This window comes from Gavialis gangeticus, unplaced genomic scaffold, assembly GCF_001723915.1.
Source record: "Gavialis gangeticus isolate Ggan-Ray unplaced genomic scaffold, GavGan_comp1, whole genome shotgun sequence".
Taxonomy (NCBI): domain Eukaryota; kingdom Metazoa; phylum Chordata; order Crocodylia; family Gavialidae; genus Gavialis; species Gavialis gangeticus.
Genome location: NW_017728998.1, coordinates 9860135 through 9872569, shown reverse-complemented (window position 1 = coordinate 9872569; position 12435 = coordinate 9860135). Strand labels below are relative to the sequence as shown.

The window sequence follows — 12435 nt, the reverse complement described above, 5'->3', positions numbered from 1 at the left end:
CTTGTGTGTTATTAATTATTGATCCTGAATGCTCAGGTCAGCACAAAGCAACTCAGTCTACAACTAGCATGAGAAACATCTCTGATAACTTACTACATGTCCTAACTGAAGCAAGCTACACTGCACAAAAGCACTCTTCATACCAACAGAGTCCATGGGGTGTTACTGAGTAGCAGCTTGTGCTCTGAAAATTCACACCTGTTTTAACTCCACAATGGCTTGCTCATATAGACATGCCCTAACTTTTCAAGCTGTTCTTGGTTCTCTGGACTGGTGTCCAATCCCACCTTGAAACCACAAAATTACAACTACAAAACTGGAAGAATATGAGCTTTTCCCTGCTGGAGGATTGAGGGAAAAAAAAGAAATAGAACATATACAGTGTATTGAAAGACAGCAAGACAGAGATACGCCCCAGATAGGAAGATTTTGGAGGCACTTTATTTGACTTAAGTATCCCAGGTTATTGCTCAGCCTGCTGTCAGTGTCCAACAGCAGAATGCACACTTATTTTCCAGCAACCTTGCTTCCCTTTTAAATCATGACACATTTATTTATACTACAAACATCAGAAATGTTAACTGCATTGTACTAAATCTCTTACTAAACAATTAATATCTTGAAAGTGGCAAATGTAAACTTTAGCAATGTTTTATTATAAACATTAGCAGTTAAATAAATAGCTTTCTATATCCAAGTGCCCAGAAAATAAAACACGCCTTCAGCTTTCAGCCAAGTGTCCATACGATGTATAGTTGTCCAGCTACCATACAGTTCAACTCTCAGAGTCTTTTGCATTAATAAGCCTCTGTCGCAATACTTCAGCATGTGCCTTGCTCTTGGCTCTGTTTGCTTCAAACTGCAAGACAGACAGGGAAATAAAATGTCATTACACTTAAAATGCAGAGTGGGTTTATCACTCAAGAAGGGAATCAATGCCTTTGCTTGACAGACGTTATATTTGCAGTGACAAAAGAACCGTCTCTTTTTGTTTTATCGTCTCAATATACTTTGAAATTAACATTTGTTTCATAATAAAAAGGCTATTTTTGCAGGCTGGCATGAATGCTGAGACTTAACAACAACATAATTGTACAGAGACTTGAGGATATGAGGCTCCTGGAGGAAGCTAACTACCCAGCCATCTTGCATACAATAAATAAAGTTGTAATTGGTTCACATCTCCTTAAAACACACAGGTGGTTCATCTGTGTAGCATCTGAGCCCAGTTCTGGGGCACTGGGCCAGTCTAATTTAAATGGTCAATCTGGGATGGCATGCATCTGGATCACAAAGCTGCCCTCCTCATAACCTATAGCTTATATCCCTCAGTGGGTTAATTGCTTTGTGTACATCTACTGACCTATTTAATCCACCTTTGCCTCTCACATCAGTGCCTCCCTCCCACTATCCTCCATTTTTAAATTCCCTTTTACTGAGAACACCTGCTTTCTGCAACTCCATTCTCAGCATCTGACAAGGTAGCCTGTCACCTACAAAAGCTATGCCTCTTTGAACCAGTCAGTTCCTGAAGTGCCACCCTGCCCTGCCTTCTTAATGAAACCTATGTACATTTCTGGTCCACGTAGATTGATCTCCCATCTGAAAAGGGAACAAGAAAGAACAAAGCTGTTGCATTTTGCTATAGACATCCATAGCTTATAAATGTGCCATTAGTGGCTCATGGGCTGAACTCAGATCATTCTGAAAGTTAAAGGCAAACCACCTTCCTCCCAAGATGGGCCTTATTATAACAGAATCTCAACCACCTGACAGTAAAAACCTTGCATTTAGCCTACAATGACCCTGCCAGAAGCCTCATCTAGGGAATTGTCCACTGGTCTGGACAGAGCCAGAAATAACCACTACACAGTTGTGCAATCTGGAATACATACACAAAAGGCACTTTCAACCCAGATACAGAGGCTGTCCAGAACAGGAAGTCTTAAAAACTAACTCCAAAGTGGACAAGGCATAGTAAAAATCAGGTAACAATTTACGTTAATACACAACCGCATTCTCAAGTTTGTTGTATTCCAGGGCTCATTCACATTAAGTGAAGCCCATGCACAGCTACTCACACAACACTCCTAGAATACCCTGTACCCCAGAAGAGAAAGGCTTTCCCAAATTAAAGAATTGGGGATGGAAGACTCAAGAACTGGTTGATGGAAAAGAAATTAGAACTGAAGTGTGACATAGCAAAGTCATAAGGCCGCAAGTGGTAGCTCCAAGGATTGAAAAAACACAACCACGGCACTTTTGGGGGAGAATGTTTAGGGCGACTAGAGGAGCATAACAGAATCAAAATTTTGAATGGAAATCTTGAGCTAAACAAAGACAAATGTCTTCATAGCAGGAAGTTACCTAACAGGAGACAGACTGCTGTGCAAGGAGACTGTCAAAATTCTCGCCCATGAGACATTTAGAACTAGACCAGACAATGGCCTTAAGATGCACTTCTGGCTTCAATCCTGCATGAGCACAAGTCTGGACTAAATGACCTAATAGCTCTCTTCTACCTCTGGTTTTTTGTTTGTTTTTTTTCATATCACTGGACCTAAGCCATTTTTTTTTTATTAAGGGCTTTGTGGGAAGTAAGGAGGTAGGGATGGGGAAAAGAGGGAAACACTAATCGTTTGAATGACAGCTTGCTCTCACAAGCTTTTCTAACATCCAAAGAGCAACACATAGTTTATGGCTACAGTAGCTTACAGATATTTACATATTTCCAATATATTTTTAAAACTGGATCAACAAGAGTGCAAATTAGCCTAAGCTTTACTTTTTAGCTCCTCTATACAACGAAGATTACACAGTAGAAATCACTACACAGATCATCTAAGCCTACAGTTATCTTGTCAGGCAGACTTCAAAACATTTTTGTTTAGTTAACAATGTGTAAAGATCTTACCTTGGGGCCCCATATTCTGAACTGTGCATCTCTCTCAGCTCCGGCTAGGCTTGATATTAGTACTTTTCCTAACATAAATTTCTTTAGATCTCAAAAGGATTTAAAGTCAAGGTACATTTTGCCCTAGATTTCAAATGAGAGTAACTCTTGACCTGAAGTAAAGCATATGCATGTGATTTAACCACACACCAAAGTATCAAGGGCAAAAGTGCATAGTTCTCTCTGGATGCTGTCCTAAGAAGGATTCTCCCAGAACCTAGCTTCAGAGCTAATGCTACACTATCTCTTACTAGAAAAATGTTTAGCTTCCCAAAAATAGGACTGATTGAAGTGGTTAAAGCAAAGTGCATTTATATCTACAAAATGTCAGACTGATGCTATCTGAGAGACTATTACATGCAAGTGGTATTTGAGCAGATAAATCCCACTTTACTCATGTACACGAGATGTACTTTCCCTCTTCTATAAAACGTGAGGGGGTCTGAAGGGACACAGCTTCCTAAGTGAAGGAAGACCAGTACCAAATAAGTTACATTTTGAAAAGCCAATGGCAGGTTATTAAATAGGATACAGCTGAAAGCTATTTTGAAAAATTAAATGAGGCCTACTTCAGCAGATCTCTGTTCAAATTTTATATGCGATTATTATAACCAGCTATGGTGAATCCATACCTCACTTGAAATCAACTGAACCTTTGTACTTTTCCCATACTGCAGAATATTATGGCAAATACTTTATTCAGTGTTGGCTTTTTACATAGCACACTGCCTGTATTTGGTTGCCTGCCACTTTGTATTTGTATTTTTGCTTAAAAAGCAAAACCTGATGAAAGGTTACATTTTCCCCTATTAGTATAGGCTTCTGATTCTCACACTTTCCGGAGCAAAAATTGTTTGCTTTGGATGCGATGACAGAGTACAAGTTAAAGTGAGAAAGAAGTCAATACAGAATTCATAAATGGTTTGAGCACCAAAAAGCCCACAAAACCACAACTGCCAAACGTCAATAATAGGAACAAAAAAGAAAACCCATCATCTCTAGTATAGTCTTTAGAGTCTGCTGCTTCAGCCAGCTGGTTTTCTATGCCCTCCTGCTATCCATTTATATTCACCACCTGAAACTGTAGCACATACTCTGTTTAGAAAAAATATGTTAAAATTGTTACCCAACTACCTCAGTAAGCCTTTGGTCCTTCCAGGGATTTTACAATGATGCCTTTATATCACTGTAGCCATAGTTCGAAGAAGTAGATAATACACAAACTTCCAAGAAAATTAATATGTGAATATTCCAATGAAAAAAAATAATCATAACTATACTGGAAGGCGATCAACATACCATTTTCAAAGATTTTTACGTTCAACATTTTACACTCCCCACCCCCAGTCCTCTCCCACTTTTTCAAGCTGTAGTATAAAATTATTTGAGTCAAAGCTGATTAAGTGCAACTTGACTGATAACAAAAAGCAAACATTATTTGTCCAGCATTAGGAATTCAGAGTCTTATTTTCAGGTTATGGCTGCCAATTTGGCACCTGCAACTGTGTGTGCAATACACCATGTATACAGACACTATTACTCCACACAAATGCTGCATGCATCAATTGTATCACATGAATGACAATTACAGGCTTAAAGATCAGTTTATAGCCCATTTGACAATTTGCCCCCTATCTTAAATCTTCTAATTGTTTAGTCAAGTGGACCATTTTCTTGCATCTGCAATGCAAGGCTGCAAATAAGCAGAGTCCTGAGCAGGATCATTCTACCTAGAGAATCATCTTTGGGTTCAATTCAGCAACTCATTAAATAGTTTCACTGCAGTTAGAGAGACTTCCTCATTAAGTGCTATTCCAACAGAACTAAACCATTGTCACTTTATGTTAGGCAATGTACAAATATTGTGGTCCTATGAAAAAGGAGAGGCACTTTACTACTATTTTGTTTTAAAAAAAAACACAACAGTGGAATATGCATTTGTTACTGTGAGTTCAGAATCTTATTTTGCATTTGATTTTGTCAGTACTGTACTGTGCAAGGAAACAGGTTTTTAGATACCTGCCTACCTTTGGGTTCACAGGAAATCTTCGGCCAATGTTTAAAAACCAACACACACAAGGAGCAGAATGGCACCAGTTCTTATTAACATATCACACCAAGTAGTTTTTGTCTTTATGTGCACTCAGGCTATATTAACATTTCTGCTGAAGAGGGACCAACAGAATGCAAAACACTTAAGCAACTGCAAGATTGCCAATCAGTACTAAAAGTACAAGGGGATTATACAGAAAAGGACGAAATATTTCTGTATTTTTGATTCAGAGGTAATGTTTCTGAGCAATTCCTTTGTGCTACACCCAAGTGAAAGGTGGTAAAAAGGACAAATCGTTCCCTTGTTTTGTACAAGATGTTCTAAAAGTGTATTTTCTAGTTTTGACAAGTGCTTTAACTGAATCTCTCTAAAAAGGTATCAGAGCAAAGCCACTTATGGAGCAACAAGATCAGCACAGGCAGACACCTATGACCTTAAAGAGCTATGTTGCCTTCAGCAAGTTTCTTTGGGGCTCAGGGACCTGCCTACAATTACTCATTTCCAGGACCTGGCCCGTACAATTAATTACCAGAACAAGGCGGCCAGAGAGGCCTCTCCTCTATCTTACCTACGCACCTGGGTCTCAACCCCATCTCTCACTATGCACACCTGTAACAGGCCTCTCTCACAAGGAATGTAGGCTTGAGTCTCACCCATGTCCAATTCAGGATGGAAGCAACATTACAAGCTAATTATATGTTTTTATTGCACTAGACTAAAGAATCTGTCCTGTCACTACTCACTCTAATATAACCTTAGAAAACTTCAACTTTTTAGACTTGCCTTTTAAATTAACAACTTACCTCTTTCTTTAAACATTTCCGCATCTCCCGGTCAATGTCGTTGCAATGGCCAAAAAATTTCAGAATGTTGTGCTAGGAATGTAGAGGAAGGGAGAGAAAAACAATTTACCATCATTCAAAAGTTTGTTTGCAAAGCATTAATTTATTAGAAATGATTCCTGTTTTCTAATATATTCTAAATCTTCCTTCCCTTTCTCCTCTCCCTACACCTTAAAAAAAAAAAAAAATGCTGAAAAGTCAGAAAGCCAGAGCTACTTCTTCAGATGTTTTGCTGCCCATTCAACCACTATTAACTTTGCTAGAGATGAAGGTGTTGAACAGTAGAATCAGACTTTAGATATGCAAACTGAGGACAGACCCAAACTTAAGAGCTCACACATTTATTAACCTGGGGGCCAACCCTACAATACTGGCGTACACAAACAGTACATCTATCTTCAGTGGAGCTGCTCATGTGGGTAAGGGAACTCCTCTGATCCTCAGACTCCAGAGAGGCCTGCACCATCCTGGAGGCAATGTGCTCAAATCTCCAGGACAGCAGCAGCTTGTACTTCCCTTTCTTCAACACAGACACGGCACTACAATTTCAGATCAAATTGCACGCACCTCCAAGTGGCACAAAGAATGCACTCAGTGTCCAAAATGTGTGAAGTGGTTACATTGACAGATTGGTATTACACAGATGAAGACAGCCCAAATCAGGGAGTACAGACTCCCTGACTACAGTTTAGGTCAGCCCTAATTTTTCAAGTCCTGGACTTGGTGAATCAGATGAATCTACTCTGGTCAGTAGGATAAGGACACGAGGAGTGCTATACTGGGTCAGCCCAATGATCCATCTAGGCCAGTATTCTGCAGTAAACACCAATGCAAGTAATTCATTTAGCTTCTCTGCTATGCTGAGGTAAGTCTTTCCAATTTCAATTCCAATTTTCAACATATATTATGTTTTATTGTTTTCAATATATCAGGTTGATCGTTCATTTTACAAAAAGTAGTTTTGACTGAAGAACTCTAAGCTATTGAAAACTCTCTTATTTCTACTTCCATCAGAGGCAAACTTATTTATACTCCTCTACCATATAAGCAGACGCATGGATTTATACAAATAAGGGCTAGAAGCGTCTCTAGGCAAGAGAGAATTTGGGCCAATAGAACATTTTTATGGCACAGTTACAAACTCCTGAAAATAGGACTGGCTTAATGAAGATGCTGACAGATACTTAACTGTAGTGGTCCTATTATTAGCTTGTTTATAACTTTACTTTATAAAGGGCATCAGATGACAACACACACTGCAGCAATTGCATGCAATAAGCGGTCACTCTCCCCAGTTGTACACTATGCGAGTCAGCCTTGTTTGAAAATATTTCCATTTTAGCTAGCAGTCATTTCTTAATATAATAGCAGCCTCCTCTACTTGCATATTAATTTTGGTGTGAACTCTCACCCCAACCCTACTCTGTTCTTCAAAAAATGCACTAAAAATGAGCTGCAGCAAGCTAACTCTCTCCTCAACCTGAATAGAACTGATATTCATGCAGAGCATTTAAGATGCTGTCGTTCACTCACACTGTCTACCTAAAGGCAATTCTTATATAGTTCACAGTGTTTCTAGATAAGAAACTCACTTGAAAGTCAGAGTTAATTCAGTAGAACTGGAAGGGTACCATTCAAGGGAACAAAAATGCTTGCAGATTTAGTAAATATGTGGTTAGTTGTGCTGCAATACACTGGTCATTCATGCTGTTACAGGATTAGATTAATTAGGAATCACAAAAATATCATTAGTCAACCCTGACTCCTCTCAAATAGTTTAAGAAAACATTGACTGTAAACATCTCTACAAAAGAGGGGGGGAAAAAAACAAAACCACCCCAAACAAACATCCAGAAAAATCAATCATGCATCACAGCTGCAGGTGTAATAGCCCTGAATCAGATCCCCAAAGTCTGTATAAGGCTAAGTATTACAACTGCCTGACTTGTAAAATGTAACAACAGCAGACACCATGAACGGCGATTGTGGCTAAGAGCTGCAGAACACAATAGATTTAAGATGTGCATCCCCCACAGGACCCCAGCTCAAATAATTTGTCATTAAATGACTTTTTTTCAGCAGCCAAATTTAAATTCCCCAGGAACAGCACAAGGCTTGTGAACCATGGTTTGGCCACCCCTGCTGTCTGGACACACAATTAGCAGGTTAGAATACTACAGATTACCTTGCATAGGTAATCAACAAATAAAAACCAACAAAAACAGCCCTCTCCTTTTACTTTTTTTATTACTTAAAGCATTGCATGTCTAGAATCACAGTTTTAATCATTTTTTTCTGCTGTAGGAAACACCCAAACTATTTTTAATCAAATAGCACAGAAACACTCCTGTGCAGACACAAGTAGTCAGATTCAACAACTTCTATTCTAGGAAATCTGTTGATTTAGTAATAAAGAGTTATATTTTGCAGTTACTACATTTAAGGTGGTATGAAACAGGAAAAACTTCATTTAAAAAATCATGGATTGGATGAGCTGACTTCTGCAGTGTACTGCAATACATGGCAAGTGTCCACACTAGTTAAAAATTTTAGCAAATATATAATATGAAAGGATATGTATACTTTCCATATAAACAATCTTAAATCAAGGTAATCCCAAAATAAAAATCAATGGATTATGCCACCTTGGTGTGTATTATTATTTTTGTACCTTGTACAAGATGAATAAGTGCCTTGCAACAGAGATAAAGCTTGATCTGTCCCAAGGACCTTACAGATTAATTTCAGATGCAAAGATCAGAGTCACAAGGCAGTAGGGGAAGACATCAATAAAACCATGTAGTTGTACTCGCCCAAGGCTAACATATAACGGAATACCAAACATTTTAATATATTCTTATAAAAATAATGCTTATTATGTATATAAACAAATAAAAGGGTTTCCTGTTTGTTTGTGTGCTTGCTTCTTTTTGGCATCATACAAGGAGTGGGCCTTCAGAAGGCATGTTCAAGAAGTGCAAATAGTGAGGTTTTGTGGACTAACTCAGGAAGTTGATTCTCTATTTATGGAGAAGAAAGTACATGGAAGAAAGAACAGAGAAAGTTATATGACAAAAGAGGCAGGGAAGCTGGTGATACTTGCAGGGTGGAAGAGCTGACATAGCAACATGTAAACACTCTATTAGCTGAATCAGGCATTTATCTATGTAAAAGGCAAGAGCCAGATGAAAGAAAGGGAGTGGATTCAGAAAGAAAGGGAACACCAAAGAATCAGAGAAGAAGAAATCCAATTAGCAAAAATGTAATTCAAGGGAGAGAATAAATACAAAACCAGAAGGAGTTTGGAGGCTATGAAAAGTATCAGCCCTTGACTGGGAGCAGGGAGAAAGAAAGAAAAAAAAAAGGTGAATCAGGAAAGGAATGGCCATAAATTGTCTCTAGGCACTCTCTCCAAGACCCACTTCCTGTGCTTTCAGATCCATCTCCCCTACGTCCATCTTTAGAGGTCTGCGCAAAAAAATACCGATAAGGAGCTAAGCATCAGGGTGAAGTTACACCTGTGTGTTTCTGCAGACTGCAATGACACAGGATGAGAACCTGTTGGGGGTGCCACGACACTGCTGCTGCGAGGTGAAATTGCCCTATGCACCTTAGTTTTCAAGGGACACCTTGGAGCCCAACCAAAAGGACTTGCAGCAGAGGGTGGCATGTCTGACTGCATTACATTATACAGGCAGGCACGCTGCTTCTGCTACAGTTCCTTCTCAGTGGGGCTCCATGTGCCCCCTGAAAATCCAGGCATGCAAGGCAATTACATCCCAAAGCGGCAGCAGCTTGGAGGGACATGCCACTGCCACCAGGTAGCACTGCCCCACACATCTCTATGTTCAGGAGGCACATTGGAGTCAAACTGGAAAGAGCTGCAGCAGAAACAGTGCACCTGCCTGTGTAACGTAATGCTGCCAAGCATACTTTTCAACTCTACCTGTTTCTCAGTTCAACTCTGCCATGCCTCCTGAAAAGAGGCATGTGGGACAGTTCCCATCACTTCACAGGCCTCTGTTTCCAGATGTCATGCAGGGTCAGACTGGCAAGGGCTGCACACAACAGTGAAAGCTCCCACCACAGCTGCTTCCCAACCTGGTTCTGCAAGAAGTACGTGGTGCAGATCCACCTAGCCACAGCAGCAGTGACAGTGGGGCAAGTACGATATAAAGAAGAAATAAATTACGAACTAGATCATTAACACTGTAATTATGATTATCTTATACTATTCATATTAGTGTCTTAAGTCGGGTGCTGCAAAATACTAACAAGTTGTGGAGGGGTTTGAGGGGTCCCTCACGTCTAAAAAGGTTGAGAACCACTGAACTAGTAAAAGGAAGTTACTGGATAAACAAGCATTGTTTTGTACGGCTCCCCAGCAAGACGAGCAATACCTAATGCATGCGTCTTACACAGATTTATTTCTCTGTACTGTACCTTCAGTACCCAGATAAATACAATATTATTTTTTTCCAACTTACGTAAGACACATAAAATGGATCCTTATTGCTGGCAGCAAGCAAAAAAGCAGGTAATTTTTTCACCCTGCTTCCAAAGGGGATCAGATTTACTCATCTACTAAGACAGATAATAGGACATGACCTGGTGATTTCCAATTCTGTGTAGAGTTTCAGCTTCATGGAAAGACTGTGTTTATACATAAATATTAATTCAGAGTGAAGGAATAGTTGCAATATAGCCAGAAAGACAGAGAAGCAGATACAGCTGCATATGAGTATCATCAAAATAAAGCTAATTATTTGCCTTCTGTTGCATAATTACAAGGTAGAGATAAAATCATTTTTTTCACAGGGTGGGAAAGAAAGCAACCCATCCAGTCTCATGATATTATGCCTGCTACTTATGACAATTTTTTTTCCAAGCAGCATCTTCCATGTAATTTCATTTGGATTTTAGGCAAATAGTAATGAATCTTACTTGAGACTTATCAGCATACTAACTGCAAAAGCAGTTTGCAAAACAGCAGAGGAAAGTGACAAACATGAAAGAACAACATAAAGAGACCTGATAAGATGGAAAAACACCTCTGAAGACAGATTATTTCAGCAACTTGGAGCCAATCATTTGTAGAAAGGTAAAAGAATTTAGAATGCTTCCAGCTAGCCCAAAAGGATCAAATAAGACCTAGGATAACAAATCACTTTTAGTTAGCAAGGTCAAAGTAAATTTGAATTCATTCATTTTTGTAGACGTGAAGAAGGACTGAAGTGAATCCAAAATCCTGTTTTTATATTATAGAGTTAAAAGAACCAAGTTTCTGTTATCAAATAAAGGGAAAGTAGCAAACAAGTGATGCAGCTGAGAACCGGAATATTTTTTCTTCTTAAGTTATTTTAAAAGGTACTCTCCCTGCACTCTTTCCACAATGAAAAATCTTTTATATCTATCTGTTTAAGATTATTTTAAAAACAAAACTAAGCAAAAACCACCTGAAAGGAATTTGCCTCTCTGGATGACCTAAGATGGCTCTGAATCAAACTTTCATATGATCATCATTGGTACATCACCAAATATTATATTGTCTCTGGAAACTGATTACATTTGCATCAGCTTTCTTAAGGCAGTGCTTTGAGAAGTTTTGGGGTTCACTTTCTAAATGAAGCCAACAGATGAGAAATTGAGCAAGAGCTCCTGCGTTTGTGCTTCTTGAAAGTAAAAAAATAAATAAATTAGCAGATAGATTGTTAGCAATGGCCACTGCAAGGGTAAAATTAAATTTCCAAACTGAAAATTTTTTTTTTTTTTTTTTTTTTTTTTTTTTTTTACTAATTTTAATCTGGTTTCAGAACCCCTGGTAACTACAGTAATACATCAGCTCTTTGTGATGCAAGTTATGGAAAATTGTTTTCCCAGATGGGTATTAATCTTATAATAATGAAATGTTTGTAAAGTCACATGTTTTATAGATGGCAACTTCAAGAAAGAGCAACCTTCTTAAAAGCTCTCACTGAAAATCTTTTTTTCAAACGTTTTCTAAAATAACATGACACAAAGCAGCAGTCGTAACAACTTCTGTTCAGACAAAAGACTTCATACTGGGGACACATTTCAGATTAGGAACAAAATTAAACTGAGCCATGGGAAGACGCTCACATTGCCACATCCATGTCAAGTTAATACTCTTAGCCTCTGAATTTGCAAATGCCAATTTCAGTCACATCCAGGCATTCCCCACCCTTGCACTTGTGACAATTCAGGAAATATCTTCCAGAGATATCAGCAATTCACTCCATGGCTAAGTAGGAAGGGAGTGAAATCTTAACATTTAAAATCCAGACATTTCAATAGGTTCTTCTGAAAGTTTAAATTAAAAAACTGTGTTTCTTTATGACCAACTCTCACAGAAACTTACTTTTCATAGCAGAAATTTGAGGGAGAATGTGACTATCCCCTTCTGAACAGAGAAGCACAAAGCTGAAAAAACTACCTTAGGTCTCTCCACCTAACAAGAAGTTGACTTCTGGCCAAAAGAAAAGAAAAAAAAATTGAGAAAAATATAATCCTTTGCATTAATTTACTATTGCTACTCATTTTGTAATTTAAATTGGCAATGGACCACT

At 38.6% G+C, this 12435-nt stretch overlaps 1 protein-coding gene across 1 annotated transcript in view; it reads right to left on the bottom strand.

Annotated features, from left to right (window-relative positions):
• Positions 1–419: 419 nt before the first annotated feature.
• CMC2 (C-X9-C motif containing 2) overlaps positions 420–12435 on the bottom strand; it is a 36572-nt gene continuing 24556 nt past the window's right edge. The window contains exons 3-4 of the mRNA XM_019505495.1: positions 5810–5881; positions 420–859 (exon numbers count right to left, since the gene is read on the bottom strand). Coding sequence (XP_019361040.1) covers positions 776–859; positions 5810–5881 — 156 coding nt within the window. The 3' untranslated portion in view covers positions 420–775. The remainder of the gene's footprint in view (positions 860–5809; positions 5882–12435) is intronic.